The sequence below is a fragment of the Tamandua tetradactyla genome, chromosome 14, assembly GCF_023851605.1.
Source record: "Tamandua tetradactyla isolate mTamTet1 chromosome 14, mTamTet1.pri, whole genome shotgun sequence".
Taxonomy (NCBI): domain Eukaryota; kingdom Metazoa; phylum Chordata; class Mammalia; order Pilosa; family Myrmecophagidae; genus Tamandua; species Tamandua tetradactyla.
In genome coordinates, this window is record NC_135340.1 from 87,701,966 (window position 1) to 87,719,933 (window position 17,968).

The 17,968-nt window shown below is 48.0% G+C and overlaps 1 protein-coding gene across 1 annotated transcript in view; it reads left to right on the forward strand.

Annotated features, from left to right (window-relative positions):
- AHNAK2 (AHNAK nucleoprotein 2) overlaps positions 1–17,968 on the forward strand; it is a 54,883-nt gene that overhangs the window by 18,995 nt on the left and 17,920 nt on the right. Inside the window, exons 2-7 of the mRNA XM_077126750.1 lie at positions 10,432–10,490; positions 10,605–10,703; positions 11,540–11,641; positions 12,153–12,291; positions 12,572–12,750; positions 12,889–17,968. Of these exons, the coding sequence (XP_076982865.1) occupies positions 10,432–10,490; positions 10,605–10,703; positions 11,540–11,641; positions 12,153–12,291; positions 12,572–12,750; positions 12,889–17,968 (5,658 nt within the window). The remainder of the gene's footprint in view (positions 1–10,431; positions 10,491–10,604; positions 10,704–11,539; positions 11,642–12,152; positions 12,292–12,571; positions 12,751–12,888) is intronic.

Consider the following 17,968-nt stretch of genomic DNA (forward strand, 5'->3'; position numbering starts at 1 on the left):
TCCAATCATATTCCTTCCAAGTCCCTGACCATCCAGCCAAACCATTAGCCACCTGGTTGGCACTGTAATTGGATCACTGTTGCTTGGATCATAGCAATAGCCTATGAGTCAGTATACAAACGCACCACTGTCCAGTCTCCTTTCAAGAAATATGAACTACTTGCACTGCTCAAAGTCCAGCCCACTGGAAGGATTTCCCCTTACCTTTAGGAGATTCCAGAATGAGGTTGTAGTACCTCAGCTGTCCACTTCTGGGTGGTCCCTGCATATCATAGAGAACTATCTGTAAACCAAGTCTGAGTCAATTGACTCTAAGGAACTGCCCAAGAGGCCATAGCTCTGGTCTGGGAAAGAGAAGGTAATGTGGCAGAAGTGGGGGCAATGGGCATTTGGGCCACTTCCTAATGTAACTTGCTTGTGCCTTTAGGATCTACTCGAGCCCTACCTCTAATATACCATTTCCATTTTACAATAGAGTGCTGCTGCACACACCCAACTTTATGGCTTGGTGGGTCAGACAACATCTGGCTCATGATAGGCAACTCAGGTCACATGGTAACTTGGTGGCCCATGGTTAAGCATTCAGACTCTAATAAAGCCCAGTAGCAGGCTAAAAGCTGTTTCTCAAAAGGAGAGTAGTTACCTGCAGCAGATGGTAAGGCTTTGTTCCAAAACTCTAAGAGTCTGCATTATGATTCTCTTATAGGGGGTTGCCAAAGGCTCCAGGCAGCATCTTTATTTGCCACTGACACTTCCAGCACCATTGAATCTGCTGGGTCATACGGCCCAAAGGTGGCAGAGCAGCTTGCATAGTAGCCTGGAACCGTCACAGAGCCTTCTCTTGTTCTGGTCCCCACTCAAAGCTAGCAGCTTTTCTGGTTACTCGGTAAATGGGCTGGAGCAGCACACCCAAATGAGGAATATGTTGTCTCCAAAACCCAAGAGACCAACTGGGCATTTTGCCTCTCTTTTGGTTGTAGGAGGGGCCAGATGCAACATCTCATCCTTCACCTTAGAATGGATATCTTAACATGCCCCACACCACTGGACACCTAGAAATTTCACTGAGGTGGAAGGCTCCTGTACTTTTGTTGGATTTATCTCCCATCTCCTGACCTGCAAATGCTTTCCCAATAAGTCTAGAGTAGTTTCTACTTCTTGCTCACTAGGTCCAATCAACATGATATCCTCAGTATAATGGACTTGTGTGGTATCTTGTGGGAGGGAGAAACGATCAAGGTTCTTGGGGATGAGATTGTGACATAGAGCTGGAAAGTTGATATACCCTTGAAGCAGGATATTGAAGATGTGCTGCTGGCCTTGGCAGCTGAATGCAAAGTGTTTCTGGCGGGTCTCAGTGACAGCTATTAAGAAAAAAGCATTTGCCAGATCAATAGCTACATACCAGGTATCAGGGAATGTGTTGATTTGATCAAGCAGTGATACCACATCTGGAATGGAAGCTGCAATTGGAGTTACCACCTGGTTAAGTTTATGATAATCTGCTGTCATCCACCAAGACCATCTATTTTCTTCATAGGCCAAATAGGAGAATGGGGATGTGGTGGGAATCACCACCCCTGCATCCTTCAAGTCCTTAAGAGTGCCAATAATCTCTACAATCCCTCCAGGAATACAGTATGCTTATGATTCACTATTTTTCTAGTAGAGGCAGTTATAGAGGCTTCCACTTGGCCTTTCCTACCATAATAGCTCTTACTCCATGGGTCAGAAAACCAGTGTGGGAATTCTGCTAGTTGTTAATATGTTGATTCCAATTATGCATTCTGAAACTAGGGAAATGACCACAGAATGGGTCCAGGCACCCACTGGACCCATTGTGAGATAGACCTGAGCTAAAGCCCCATCAATCACCTGACCTCCATAAGCCCATACTCTGGTGGACCAGAGTGATGTTTTGGGTCTTTTGGAATTAGTGTCACTTCTGAGCCAGTGTCTAATAATCCTGAAATATCTGATCATTTCCTTTTCCCCAGTACTTTTTTCTGGTAAAAGCCTATAGGTCTTCTTGGAGGAAGGTTAACAGTGTAATTTGGGGCAGTATAAAAGGGTCATATCCCAAGGATACCCAACCCTCCCCTCATTCAAAGGGCTCTGGGTCTGTAAACTGTTTCAAGTCTGTTTAAGGGGCTGTGATTCTGTTTTTGTCATTCAAGTTAGACTTCTGTTCACTTGACCTAGAATAATTCTTCTTATACAGCTCAAACAAGAATTTAGTAGACTGCCCATCTATTTTACTTCTAGGTACCCCGTGATCTACTAGCCAACGCCACAAGTCTCTGTGAGTCAGATTATTTTGACTGCTACTTTGAGTCTGCTGTCCATTATGGTGACCATGCCCACCTTGTCTAAGGTGATTAACTGTTGTCATACAGTTTCTGCCAACTCAGAATCTAGTCATCCCCATTGTGTTTAATGATTCCAGCTCAGTGACAGCAGTTCCCACAGTAATATCTGTCCTACAGAGAAAGGCAACTACAGAGCTCTTTAAGGATGATGGAGCTAGTCTCACAAATTTATTTCTTAAAGTTCTGGTGAAAGTTGTGTCCTCTGGACACTCTTGGGGTGTGTGAGCAGATCTTCCATGATAAACTCACTCTAACACTCCAATCTCTTTAAGCCTCTGGATCCCCTCACCTACATTATACCAGGGCAATTCTGACATTTTGACCTCAGGTAATGTTGGCCATCTTTTGATCCATGTTAGCCAACCATCCAAACAAACTGCTAATGCCCTTTCTAATGCCTCAAACTACAACACTGAATGCAGAATCTCTGCTTAGTGGGCCCATATCAACAAATTCAGCTTGATCCAACCTTATATTCCTTTCACCATTATCCCATACCTTAATATCCATTCCCACACAGATTCCCCTGATTTCTGTCTATATAGATTGGAAAACTCAAGCAGTTCTTTTGAAGGATAGTGTACTCCTCACAGGTTACACTTTGCACCTCACCTTTTGGGGCCTGTTGGGACTTTAGTCTAGTGCTAGGTCTTGAAGAAAAGAGGGGTGGTGGGGGTGGGTCATGACAAGAAATAGAAGTGCCTTTCAAGCCAGTTACCTCAGGCCATTCCATTGCAGTTTCATCTGGTAAAACAGGATTATTTGTTCCAGACAGAGAAGTGAGGGCTGTTTCCCCAGGGGAGGTGGTTATAGGGCAGCTAGCAGGCAGTGAAAGCTTCATCTCATTAGGTGGAGGTTGGATGGCAGACTCCTCTGAGAAGGCTGGAGGTCAGGAAGCTCTTTCCTCAGGGCAGTCCATTACAGATCAATCTAACAAAAGCTCAGCAGATTCCACAAATCCCGTATCCCCATCACCATCATTATCAAGCCATAAATCACCACCCCACATTTCAGGATCCCATTCTTTTCCAATCAAAACCCTTACTTTAATAGCAGACACCCTGCAAGGTTTAGATTTTAGTTTATGTTGTACATTTGCTACTCAGATAATGATTCTTTGTGACTGGTTTTTAGAGATCTCAAGTCTGCAATGACAGGAAATAAGATTTTTCTTTCAGGGCACACACGGAAACTTTTACATCATTCTTACAGCACTGAAGTTTAGAATTTGAAGCTTTCAGGTCATCCCTTTCCCTCATCACTGTATCCGGCATATCTAACAACAAACAGACAGCACCATTATACCTCTTAATTCCAGAAAACTCCTAAAGGTATAAAAAACATTCTCACAAAACTTTGCCTCGTATAAGCATACAATTAGCATATTCTAAGGGTGATACTTTGAGTATCTCTTTTGCCAACTCACCCCATGGACGGTCAGTGCCATTTTAATTATTGGAAACAGAGTCATTAGTGCCTCTGAATCTAGTCAGAGTAGAAAACTAATTGTAAAAACCTATTTTTAAAATTCTGTTTCTTAAGAACCACTTAAGCTGTGTTAGTCAGCATTCTCTAGGGAAACAGAACCAAGAGGAGAGATTTATAAAGGTGTCTCACACAACCATGGGAATGGAAGAGTCCAAAATCCATAGGGCAGGCTGTAAAGCTGGAAGTTCTGATGAAAGTTCTGGGAGAACTCCACAGGAGAGGCTCACTGGCTGAAGAAGTAGTGGAAGAATCTCTCATCTTCTTTAAAAGCCTTCAAATGATTGGATTATCTCATTGTGGCACAGTTGCTTTCAGATGTAACCAGCCACAGAGGCAATCAACTGTTTGATGATTTAATCAACTAGCCATGAAAATACCTATGAAATATCCTTGCAGCAAGGTCAGGTCAGTGCTTGCCTGAACAGACAACTGGGCAAAGTCATTTGGCCAAGCTGATACCAGAACCTAACCATCACACCCCCTCAGTGCTTGTGCCTATGCTATTGACCTTTTTTGGTCACTAGCATAGTGACCCCACCGGGGCTTGCCCCATTCCCAAGTATGAACTTTTCTAATCAGCATGTACAATGGTTTAAATATTTGTGCTAAATGGGGAATGAAAGGTCTTTGTATCCTAGTAGTCCTAAAGAGGCCATTAATTGCTTTGGCATATGTGGCATAGGAAAACTATCAATTACTGCAGAAGAAATAGTTTTTGTTTTACCTGACTAAACAGCCCCCATGAATTTGGCAGGTCAGCCACAGCTTGTAATTTGTCAGGACTGATTGTCTATCCCAAGCTCTTGAGGTGGACTACTAAAGTTTCTGACACCTCTTTTAGTTCTGAAAAAGAATCACTGGTTAACATAATATCATCAGTATAATGAAATAAAGGCAGAAATTTGTGTTTCTCCCAATTAGCCAAGTCTTTTACCACTAGGCCATGGCAAATGGTCATGCTGTATAAATAGCCTTGTGGGAGCACGTGAATGTCCTTTGTCTTCCTTCCCAGGTAAAAGTGAAAGGGTAAGAAAAAAGATTGACTCACTTTATCTAAGGGAATACTGAAGAATGCTTTGGCTAAATCTGAAACAAAATGATAATGACATGAATAAGTGTTAATTTCTTGTCGTAAAGAGGCAATGTTTGGAACTGCTGCATAGAAAGGTGGCTTTGCTTTATTTAATTTGCTGTAATCCACTCTCATGAGCCAGGTTCCATCGGGTTTCCATACTGGCCACAAAGGGCTATTAAAAGGGCTATGGGTTGATCTTAATATTTCCATTTTTTCTAGTTCCTTAATGGTTGCAGAAGTCTCTTGATGTCCCCCTGGGAGCTTATATTGTTTAGTGGCTACAATTCTTGAGGGTGTGGTACTTTTACAGGGGACCATTTTGCCTGCCCCGTAAAGACTGTCTATGGTAGTTTGTAATGTGGAATTCAAGAGAAGATAAATTCCTAATATATATTCAAGAACAGGAGAAATATATACAGTGTATTCCTGGTGTGGTGTGTGTGTGTGTGTTTGTGTACATGTGCTGATTTGAAGCTGTTATGTACCCCAGAAAAACCATGTTCTTTTTTTTTTTTCACTTTTTTTGTTTAATTTTTAAATTAAAAAAAAAATACTGAAAAACACCAAACAATGCAAACATTCTTAACTTTTGATCATTCCGTTCTACATGTATAATCAGTAATTCACAATATCATCACATAGTTGCATATTCATCATCATGATCATTTCTTGGAACATTTACATCTATTCAGAAAAAGAAATAAAAAGAAAACAGAAAAAAGCTCATACATGCCATACCCCTTACCCCTCCCTTTCATTGATCACTAGCATTTCAATCTAAACTTATTTTGACATTCAAGCCGTGTTCTTTTAATCAAGTCTTGTGAGAGCAGACCTATTGTTGGGTGGGGCCGCTTGATTAGGTTGTTTCAGTGGACATATGGCTTCACCCATTCAAGGGCTCTTTTTCTGGAGACCTTTATGAGAGAGAACGCAGATCCAACAGAGAGCAGAGAGGCAGAACCAGGACACAGATATTTGGCATTTCTCCAGCAGAAGGAGGGCACTTGGGAGATGCCAGGAGGTTAGAGAGCCTTTTGAAACCAGATGCCAGGAGAGAAGGACAGCAGATGTCACAATGTGACAGAGAAACCCTGGACACATTCAAACTTTCTTGAGTGAAGGCATCCTCTTGATGCCTTAATTTGGACATTTCCATGGCCTTAAAACTCTAAATTTGTAGCTTAATAAATCTCCCTTGTAAAAGCCAATACCTTTCTGGTATATTACATTCTGGCAGCATAGCAAATTGAAATAGGGGAAAATCTCCCAATTTGCAGATAAAATTGGGCTCTGATTGTCTTTTTCCCATAGCTGTCTATGGCCAGCACAGGTCTATTAAACTGGGCTACATTTCCATAAATTAGAATACATTCAGCCCTTGAATCTACTAGCACCAGTATTGTCAGCAGTGGACCAATGACTAGTTAATTCTACATGATGTGACCTCCGATTCCCACGGTTCTGGGAATTGCTTATACCTAGGAGTCTCAACCCTCCCCTATGGTTAAGGGAAAGGGGGCTTTCCAAGCCTCTTCCAGGGGTGCAGTGGGTGATCATGTTTTGAAAGGGGGGTTCTTAGTTGGTTTATCTTCCCCTTAAGCTGTTTGGGGGTTTATTTTTGTAAATCTTTTGTCTTTGGGTAATTTGCTCCACAATTTAACTAAAATAGTATTTGGTTGTTTATCTGTGGATTCCAGTTATCCCCTTGGCAGTCAGATCAGCCCACATTTACTTACATGAAACCTGGTTAGGGCCATTATGCTGTCAGGGAGTTTTCCTGTGACTCTTATTCCTCTTTTTTGGGGAGCCACTTGGATTCTATGAGGTCTGCTATGGCTTGAATATTCAAGCCATAGCAGACCTCGAAGTCTAGTGGGACAGTCCATCATGAAAAGATTTCGAGATAGGCTGTCTCACTAGAGGTCTCAAAATGGACACAAGGGGCCTATAAAATGTAAGAGTGTTGGGCAGGATGGTGTCTTCCATCCTGGCTGTAAAAGTTTAATTGTTGGGATCCACAAAACTCACAGAATATGTTGCATGTTTCATCCCAAGACCCTGTGAAACACCTTGCAGTCCCTCCGTAGATCACCCATGGGGAGCAGAGTGTGTAATGTCCCCCTTATTGGTCCAGGCAGCCTTGCATGCGACCAACTAGCAGGCTCACAATGATCTTATTTCTACCTGATTTAGAGCAGCACACAGGACTGGGGTAGGGACGGGTGTGTTGTTCTGGACGCTAGCTTATCATCTCCATCCAGTTGATATTACACCCTCAGCTTCTGTGTCCCTAATCGTAAAAACCAATCAGGCAGTGACTCCCTGGCTTTCTGCCTCTAAGGCTGCCTGAGGATCCCCAGCTCTGCAGCAGTATAATCTCTCATGACAACGTGGCGTTTCGACGCAGGAAGTTGTGTATTGTGAGGTTCCACACTGGCAAGCTTCTCCTGTGCTGTTTTTAGCTCTTGCTGTAGCACTGGGTATAATTGCAGGGGGATTCTCTTCCTCCATTTCCCAGGCTTCTTTCCTTTCCTTCTCTTAATCATCTCATGAAGAGTCTATGGGATCCCAAGCTTTCAGTTTCCACCCTGGATTAGTTAGTATTCTCCAAGCTTGGGCCCAGGCTTGTGCATATCTACAGGCTCATGTTTCTAATTGGTCACACACACAATGCAATCATTCAATTAATGGACGCATTCGATGAATGGATCTGCCATGTCTGCTTGAGTGAGCCGTGTGTTCCTCTCTAATTTTACTTCTTCCTTTAGATGTTTTTGCTGCCTGTTTTCCCTTTATGGCCACATGCGAGTCTCCTAAAAGGGATCAGTCTATGGCTGCCACCACTTGGGATTCTCCTTTCTTTTTGCTAAGATTTGGTTATTCTGCAGTCTGTTGCAAAACAGTTAGTAACCCTGCTGGAGTTTGCAGGGAATCCCCATATTCTTGTGGCAGTCCCCATCTGTCCAGGAGGGCAGCCACCCCTCCCCACGTCTATGGTGTAGTGCTGTGAGCTGTCGTCTACTCACAGGGCAAGTTCTAGAATGGTGAGCCTGTGACGAATATGCTGGTTCAGTCCCAGGTCTCCATCAAATATGCCTCCCCAAGCATGTGGGTGAGCATTCCTGTGCTCTCTCTGGGACTGACTCCAGAGACCCACACTGGGAACGCAGGCTGGCTACGTGCCCACCCGTGGGGGAAGGGCAGGGGCCCACAAGGGTGCCAGAAGCTGCTTCTCGATTCAGCACATGCCCTATAACTGAAATTCTTTCATTCTGTTTTCGGGAGCTTTGAGAAAGTTGCTTTGCCAGTTCTTGCAACTTGTTCAAAGCTTCTGCTGGGGAATGGGCTCTGGAAGGAGTCTCTCTGCCACCTTGATTGCCACTTATTTTTAACTGTGTCTATGTTTTTGAAATTATAGTACATTGCTTGTAGATTACATAGAGTTAGGTCTTGCTTTTTTATTTCATCTGACAATCTCTAACTTTGGATTGTTTTAATCCATTTATATTTAACTTAATTGTCAATAAGTTTGTGAGGTTACCAATTGTTTTCTGCTTTGTCGCATCTACTCTTTTGTTCCCTTTTCCTTACCTTTTTTTTTTAGGATTAATTGAAAAATATACGTACAATGTATTTTATATATTAATATATTTATATCTATTTTACCATTCCATTTCGTTTCCACATTTGTCTTATCAACTGGGCATCTCTTTTTTATTTGTTACATGGTTGTTTTACAGTTTATATTATTATCTTTAATTCATCACTGTATACCTTCAATAACTTTATACTACTTCATGTATAATGTAAGACCCTCTCAACAGCGGCTTCCCATCACCCCCAACCCCATCCTTCATGCTATATTTTCATACACTTTATTTCTACACGTGTAAAATCCTACGTTTCAATTATTTTTATGCATTCGTTACCTCTTCCCTTTTACAGTCTTACTGAGATATAATTTATGTACCATAAAACCCATTCGCTGTAAATGTACAAGTCAGTCATTTTTAATAACTTTATAGAATTGTGCAATCATCACCACAATTCAGTTTTGGATTACTTCCATCAACACCAAAATTCTCAAGCTCATTTACAGCCATTGCCCACTCTTGCTTCTAAACCCAGGCAAATATAACTTAACTCTGGAAAAATATAGAAACTTTGCTCCATTATAGCTCATTTTCCTCCTTCTCCTTTTTGCTTTTATCATATCTATACGTCATAATCCAGAGTAAAGGGCTAGAATTATTGCTTTGTACTGTGGGTCAACAAACCATGGCCCACATGCCAAGCACAGCCTGCCATTTGTTCTGTAAACTCTGTTTTGTTGGGACACAGCCATGCTCATTTGTTTACAGCTGCTTTCCTGCTACAACTTCAGAGTTGAGTAGTAACAACAGAGATAATATGCCCTGAAAAACCTAAAATATTTACACTATGACCCTTTAAAACAAAAATTTGCCATCCCTGCCTTATACAATTTTATGTCTTTTAAAGAAGTTCAGAGATAAGAAAAATATATATTTATAGAGTCTTTTGTATTTACTCACATATCTACCATTTCCTACATTTTTTGTTTCTTTCTGTGGATTTCAGTAACCATCAATGTTACTTCTTTTTGGCCCAAAGGACATCTTTAGTACTTCCTTTAAGGCACTGTCTGCTGGCAATGAATTCTGTCTTTATTTGGGAATGTCTTTATTTTGCCTTCATTTTTTAAAGACAGTTTCCTAGACAATGAATATCAGGAATTCTCTTGGTTGACAGTGATTTTCTTTCAGCACTTTGAAAATATTATTCCACTCTCTATAGCTTTCATAGTTTCTGATGATGGTTTCTTTCTGAGTCAGATATTCAATGTATTGTTGTGCCTTTATATGCAAAGGATCATTTCCCTCTTGCTTCTTTGAAATGTTTCTCTTTGATTTTGGCTTTAAACATTTTGACTATGATGTACCTAGGTGTGGATCTCTTGATGTTCCTCTACTTCGGTCTTTTTGAACTTCTTGGATTTTTCAGTTGTTTCCAGTCATCATTTATTGCAACATTTTTCCTACCTTTTTCTTTCCTTTCTTTCTGGAGCATCTATGGGCACTCATAAACCATTTCTAATAACTGCATCTTTCCTTGCTTTGGATTTCTCCCTTGTTCCTCTACATGTCTTGCAAAAGTTTTTGGAAACTGGACAGATACATCAGAGTAACTCGGGATTCTGACTTCCCATCACTTCAGGGGATGTGTTGTGATTGTTGCGTGTCTGTTCAGTAACTTTCTTGGACTAAATCTGTGATGTCTGTGTACTGTGTCCCAGCTCCTTGCCATCTGACCTGGTGCCACAACCTCCCTGGCCCAGTGGCTATCCTCCAGTGTAGGGCCTAGGGCAGGGCTACACTAACCCTGCAGGTGTGTGTGTGCTCTTCTGACACCTGCCCCTGGTCCTCCATTGGCACCACTGCCCACCCACATGCACTCACTCAGCCCCTCTCTCTGCAGTGTCTGGACGGCAGCTTCAGCCTGAGGAGCCAGATGCAGAAACCGAAGAGGACCGTTCTGTAAGTGAGGCCCGGGAAGGGATCATGCTCTCCTCAGACCTATGCCCCCTTCCATTCTTGGGCCTGTGCAGGGCCCCAGGGTCAGAGGGTATCTGGATTCTCTCTTCTGGCCAGGTGACCGAAGGGCCTGCAGGCGAGAACATTCGGCCACGACCACAGGGATCGTCTCCTGTCTACGAATGTGCAGTTGAGGGCACTGACTTTGGGCTCCGGGTAAGCCTGTGTGGGCACCTTGCAGGAGTCTGTGCATCCAAGCTGTGCATTCAAGCTGCTGCCCACTGGGCTCACAGCTGTGCCCACCTGGCCATTCGCTCTAACACCTCTGCCCACCCCCCCACCCCCACAGCCCTCTCATCTTCACTAGTTAAGGGACAGTGGAGGCACCGCCTTGCAGGTCTCCTGAGCACCTGTGTGAGCTGATGTTCTTGCTCTTTTATTGAAGGGTAATGGAAGAGTTTCAGGACGTGTGTCCATGCACCTGCGTGACACACACACCTGCATGACACATGTACCTGCACAACACATGGACATGCACAACATGTGCACCTGCACAACACATGATCTTGCACAACACATGCACCTGCACGACACACAGATGTGCACAACACATGTACCTGCACAACATATGATCTTGCACAATACACACTCACTGCTTTGGAGATGAGGCACAAACAAGGGTCCCCATCACGGCCTCTGGAGGGGAGGCCTGTGCAAAGGGACTGGAAGGAGCATGCCACCTTTAGGAGCTGGTTTTGCACATTTAAATTTATTTCTTACCCCCCTCCATACAAAATCCAAATTTGCCATGGGGCTTACCCAAAGGTGTGGGAGTGGGGGTTGTGGGCTGGGCCCTTGTCGGGAAGCACAAAGACCAAGGGCTGCCTCTTCCATGGTGGGAGGGATACAGTTGCCTCGGTGCACAGTGGTGCCTGGGCAGTCCCAGGGCTTCTCTGAGCCCGGGTCTCCTGACCCGATGCCAAACCTATCTGTGTCCCTCCCTGTCCCTTGGGCTGGGGCAGGGGAATAACTCCAGACATCTGTGGCTGCAGGAAGACACCCCGGGCAGGCGGGGCTCTTCTGGGAGACGGAAATCCTGGTGGAAACGGGATTCAGGGGACTCCCGGACGTTTTCCAAGATGAGTCATCCAGAGGTGGGTATTGTGGAAGCTGAGGGTTGGGGGGCTGCCTTCCATACCGCACATCACCCCGTCATCCCCCGGGAAGGGTCAGAGCAAGAGGAGAAGGAGGACCAAGATGGCTAGCTGAGTGCCACTGTCACTGGGAGCATCTGTGCATAGGCGAAGAGAAACTTGGTCCCCTCATTGGGTCCAGACTGGGGGGCAGAAACTCCAAAAACCTAGTGGTCTGGCTCAGGCTTTTCCTGAGACCCTTGCCCCACTATGGTGTTCCTGCCTAGAGGTTGAGTCCAGACTCCCAGGCACACCCTCTGCTCCCCAAGCTCTGCCAGATCTGAATGGCCAGTACAGCTCAGGCTCAGCAACCTGGGTCCATCTGACCTGGTGCATCCACCCTGACTGTGCCACCTGGGATGATGGACAGGAGGGAGGGAGAGGCAGCCCCCAACAGTGACACTCCAGAGTCTATGGAGGGACACTTGCGTGCTCACTGTGGTGCCGTGTGCTTTTGGCCTGGTCTGAGCAGGAAGCGACAGAGGTGCTGACGACGGAGGTGGAGGCAGGGGCCAGCGGCTACAGTGTGGCCGGCGGAGGAGCCCAGGGGATCTTTGTCAAGCAAGTGCTGAAGGACTCCTCGGCCGCCAAGCTCCTCAGGCTGCAAGAAGGTACTCAAACCAGCCCCATTCCTGCCAAGACTGGGGGTCCTTGAGGTTGACCTAGAAGGACCACCCCCCGCCCCCAGGCTTGAGTCCCACTCTGCACCTTGTTTTTCTCATCTGTGAAATCAGGGTCAACGCCTTCCCAGTTGGAGCCCCCACCACCCACAGCTGACTGGAGGGGAGGAGTGGGTAGGCAGCAGGAATTGCCTTCCTTTCCCTGCAGAGACCCCCACCCCCACCCCAGACCAAGGGTGCTGAGGCCCAGGCACACGCTTTCCTTGTCTAGGAGATCAGCTGCTCAGCACAACCATATTCTTTGACAACATTAAATATGAAGACGCTCTAAAAATCCTTCAGTACTCAGAGCCGTACAAGGTTCAATTCACAATCAAACGGAAACTTCCTGCCAGAGAGGACCAGAAAACTTCCCGCACAGCTCAGCGGGACCCCGAGGGGGCAGAGAAGGTAAGCACACACCCTGTGAACCTCCCCCTGCCCCACCCCGCTGCCGACCCTGCTCCAGGCTGGGATCCCGCACCCGCTACCCCCTCACCCCGCTGCTCCAGCCCAGGCACCCGCGCACCACCTCCACCTGTGTTTCAGGACCGGGATGTCACTGATGGGGACACAGACACCCCCACAAAGACCCTGGAAGGAGGTGGAGACCAAGAGAAGCTCATCACCAAAGCCAGGGAAGGAAGAAGCAGGCGACCCCAGAAGGAGAGGCTCTCCTGGCCCAAGTTCCAATCCATAAGAACCAAGCGGGGGCCCCGGCGTTCACACAGCTCCTCGGAGGCCAGCGAGCGGGACACTGGTTATGTGTCCCCCACGAGCACAGATACGGAGGCCCAGTGTCTGACGGAGGAGCAGGAAGCAGAGGGCAGGCCAGGCAGCCAGCGGAGGGGGAGGTTTCTAAACCTGCGATTCCGGATGGGCTCTGGGCTGGGCCAGACACAGGCAGGATACCCCAACAGAGGGGCCCAAGACAGGGCCACCCATGCTGGGGTCCCAGAAAAAGCAGAGCACTGGGAGATCCAGAGGCAGGATGAAGAGGAGATGGCCTCAGAGATCCCAGAGGCAGAGCCTGCAGAGGGCAAGTCCAGGCCCAGCAGCCCCAGCCGCAGGGATGGGGTCCTGGGGCAGGTGGCAAGCTCTGCACCTAGACCTAGGAAGAAGACCAAGACAGCCAGGGCCCATGCAGACACCCCGAGGCAAAAAACTCTAGGGGTCAGCTCTGCCCCCATGCTCACAGAGGATGGTGACCAGGGTGAAATACAGGGCCTGGAAATGGGTATTGCTAGACTATCACTGCAGGACACCAGCGATGCTGGTGGCATGCAGAGGGCACCGGGAGAAATCCAGGTGCGGATACCCAATTTACAGGTGCCAAAATTTGGATTTTCAAAACAAAAAATGGTGGAGAATGAAAGAGGATTCACCACTGACCAGACAGGATGGAGTCAGGGCAAGATCTCTGGAGAAGATGATAAACCCAAGAAAGAGGTGGCTGAGCAAGAGGAAAAGAACATGGAGGACAGTGAGGGGAAGATGAGAATGCCCAGGTTCAAAATACCATCATTTGGTTGGTCCCCCACCAAGGGGCAAAAAGGAGTAGGAGAAATACATAAACAAGAAAAAGAAGACAGAAGAGGAAGCCAAGAAACAGTTGAAACTGCAAAGAAACAAGTAAAATCATATGGAGAAGATGGACAAAATGCGGAAGATGCCAAGGAGTTAAAGGCAATAATTATTAAGGAGAGAAAAGGAGAAGGGATGCAGCGGGAGATACCTGAGCTGGAAGAAAAGGATGTGATCAGCAAAGAAAGCAAGTTCAAATTGCCCAAATTTAGGATGCCATCTTATGGGGCAACATATTCAAGAAAAGAAGGAGCAACCACTGAAGAAAATTCTACTCACAATGTTGAAAAGATCGCATCAATACAAGGTAAGGAAGGTGAAATCCAAATGAGAGGCAGAATAACATTGAAAGAAATAGAAATTGAGGATAACACAAGAAGAATAAAACAGGGAGAAGTTACTGTGGTCGAAGAAGAGGATGAAAGAGAACGGGAATATATGAAAGGAGAACTACCCAAGTTCCAGATGCCCAGCATGAAGATGCCAGAAGTGGATTTGAAAGACCCTGATGTGGACCTCAAGATGCCCAAGTTGGACTTGAAGGGTCCAAAGGGTGATCTTAAGGGTCCCGAGATAGACTTGAAGGCGACACAAGTGGATATCAAGGGTGCCACACCAGGCACCACTCTTCCTGAAGTGGATGTGGCCATGCCAAAGGTGGCAGTGGACGCCCAAGCCCAAGATCTCTCCCTAAAGGGTGTGAAAGTGGGGGCAGATATCAAATTGGGAGAGAAGGACGTCAAGGCGAAGGACGGCAAGTTCAAAATGCCCTCCTTCAAGATGCCTTCATTTGGCATCTCGGCACCAAGCAAGTCCGTTGAGGCATCGGTCGATGTGTCTTTGCCCAAAGTGAAGGGGGACGTGTGCCTCCCATCCATCGAGGGCGAAGTCAAGCCCCCTGAACTCCACATAGAAGTCCCATCTGTCGATGTCCAACTGAAGAATGCAGAGGTGGAGGTGAAGCACCCGGAGGTGCCGGCGGCCGAGGGTGAGATCACGGGGCACGCCGAGGGAGCCGGACTCAAAGGACACCTGCCCAAGTTCCAGATGCCCAGCATGAAGATGCCAACGGTGGATTTGAAAGGCCCTGATGTGGACCTCAAGATGCCCAAGTTGGACTTGAAGGGTCCAAAGGGTGATCTTAAGGGTCCCGAGATAGACTTGAAGGCGACACAAGTGGACATGAAGGTTGCCACACCGGGCACCACTCTGCCTGAAGTGGATGTGGCCATGCCAAAGGTGGCAGTGGACACCCAAGCCCCAGATCTCTCCCTAGATGCTGCGAAAGTTGGTGGAGACATCAAGTTGGGAGAGAAGGGAGTCAAGGCCAAGGACGGCAAGTTCAAAATGCCCTCATTCAAGATGCCTTCATTTGGCATCTCGGCACCGAGCAAGTCCGTTGAGGCATCGGTCGACGTGTCTTTGCCCAAAGTGAAGGGGGACGTGTGCCTCCCATCCATCGAGGGTGAAGTCAAGCCCCCTGAACTGCACACTGAAGTCCCATCCATCGACGTCCAAGTGCAGCCTGCAGAGGTGGAGGTGAAGATCCCAGAGGCGCCGGCGGCCGAGGGTGAGATCACGGGGCAGGCTCATGGAGCCGGACTCAAAGGACACCTGCCCAAGTTCCAGATGCCCAGCATCAAGAAGCCCACGGTGGACGTCAAAGGCCCTGATGTGGACATCAAGGTACCCAAGTTCGTCTTCAAGGCTCCAAAGGTGGAGCTTAAGGGACCCAAGATGGACTTGCAGACCACCCAAGGGGACATCAAAGGGGCCACCGTGGACGTCACCCTTCCTGAGGTGGACGTGGACACACTGAAGCTGGCAGCGAACGCCCAAGTCCCAGATCTCTCCATCGAGGGGGCAAAAGTGGGGGCAGACGTCAAGCTGGGAGAGAAGGGAGTCAAGGCCAAGGACGGCAAGTTCAAAATGCCCTCCTTCAAGATGCCTTCATTTGGCATCTCGGCACCGAGCAAGTCCGTCGAGGCATCGGTCAACGTGTCTTTGCCCAAAGTGAAGGGGGACGTGACCCTCCCATCCATCGAGGGCGAAGTCAAGCCCCCTGAACTCCACATTGAAGTCCCATCTGTCGACGTCCAACTGAAGCCTGCAGAGGTGGAGGTGAAGCTCCCGGAGGTGCCGGCGGCCGAGGGTGAGATCACGGGGCACGCCGAGGGAGCCGGACTCAAAGGACACCTGCCCAAGTTCCAGATGCCCAGCATGAAGATGCCAACGGTGGATTTGAAAGGCCCTGATGTGGACCTCAAGATGCCCAAGTTGGACTTGAAGGGTCCAAAGGGTGATCTTAAGGGTCCCGAGATAGACTTGAAGGCGACACAAGTGGACATCAAGGGTGCCACACCGGACCCCACTGTTCCTGAAGTGGATGTGGCCATGCCAAAGGTGGCACTGGACGCCCAAGCCCCAGATCTCTCCCTAGATGCTGCGAAAGTTGGCGGAGACATCAAGCTGGGAGAGAAGGGAGTCAAGGCCAAGGACGGCAAGTTCAAAATGCCCTCCTTCAAGATGCCTTCATTTGGCATCTCGGCACCGAGCAAGTCCGTCGAGGCATCGGTCGATGTGTCTTTGCCCAAAGTGAAAGGGGACGTGTGCCTCCCATCCATCGAGGGCGAAGTCAAGCCCCCTGAACTCCACATTGAAGTCCCATCTGTCGACGTCCAACTGAAGCCTGCAGAGGTGGAGGTGAAGCTCCCGGAGGTGCCGGCGGCTGAGGGTGAGATCACGGGGCACGCCGAGGGAGCCGGACTCAAAGGACACCTGCCCAAGTTCCAGATGCCCAGCATGAAGATGCCAACGGTGGATTTGAAAGGCCCTGATGTGGACCTCAAGATGCCCAAGTTGGACTTGAAGGGTCCAAAGGGTGATCTTAAGGGTCCCGAGATAGACTTGAAGGCGACACAAGTGGACATGAAGGTTGCCACACCGGGCACCACTCTGCCTGAAGTGGATGTGGCCATGCCAAAGGTGGCACTGGACGCCCAAGCCCCAGATCTCTCCCTAGAGGGTGTGAAAGTGGGGGCAGATATCAAGCTGGGAGAGAAAGACGTCAAGGCCAAGGACGGCAAGTTCAAAATGCCCTCCTTCAAGATGCCTTCATTTGGCATCTCGGCACCGAGCAAGTCCGTCGAAGCATCGGTCGACGTGTCTCTGCCAAAAGTGAAGGGCGACGTGACCCTCTCATCCATCGAGGGCGAAGTCAAGCCCCCTGAACTGCACATTGAAGTCCCATCCGTCGACGTCCAAGTGAAGCCTGCAGAGCTGGAGGTGAAGCTCCCAGAGGCGCCGGCAGCCGAGGGTGAGATCACGGGGCAGGCTCATGGAGCCGGACTCAAAGGACACCTGCCCAAGTTCCAGATGCCCAGCATCAAGAAGCCCACGGTGGACGTCAAAGGCCCTGATGTGGACATCAAGGTACCCAAGTTCGGCTTCAAGGCTCCAAAGGTGGAGCTGAAGGGACCCAAGATGGACTTGCAGACCACCCAAGGGGACATCAAAAGGGCCACCGCGGACGTCGCCCTTCCTGATGTGGATGTGGCCACGTCGAAGCTAGCAGCGGACGCCCAAGTCCCAGATCTCTCCATCGAGGGGGCAAAAGTGGGGGCAGACGTCAAGCTGGGAGAGAAGGGTATCAAGGCCAAGGACGGAACGTTCAAAATGCCGTCCTTCAAGATGCCTTCATTTGGCATCTCAGCACCGAGCAAGTCCGTCGAGGCATCGGTCGATGTGTCTCTGCCAAAAGTGAAGGGGGACGTGTCCCTCCCATCCATCGAAGGCGAAGTCAAGCCCCCCGAACTCCGCGGTGAAATACCTCCCATCGACGTCCAAATGAAACCTGCAGAGCTGGAGGTGAAGCTCCCAGAGGCGCCGACAGCCGAGCCTGAGCTCACGGGGCAGGCTAAAGGAGCCGGACTCAAAGGACACCTGCCCAAATTCCAGATGCCCAGCATGAAGATGCCAGCGGTGGATCTGAAAGGCCCTGATGTGGACCTCAAGATGCCCAAGTTGGACTTGAAGGGTCCAAAGG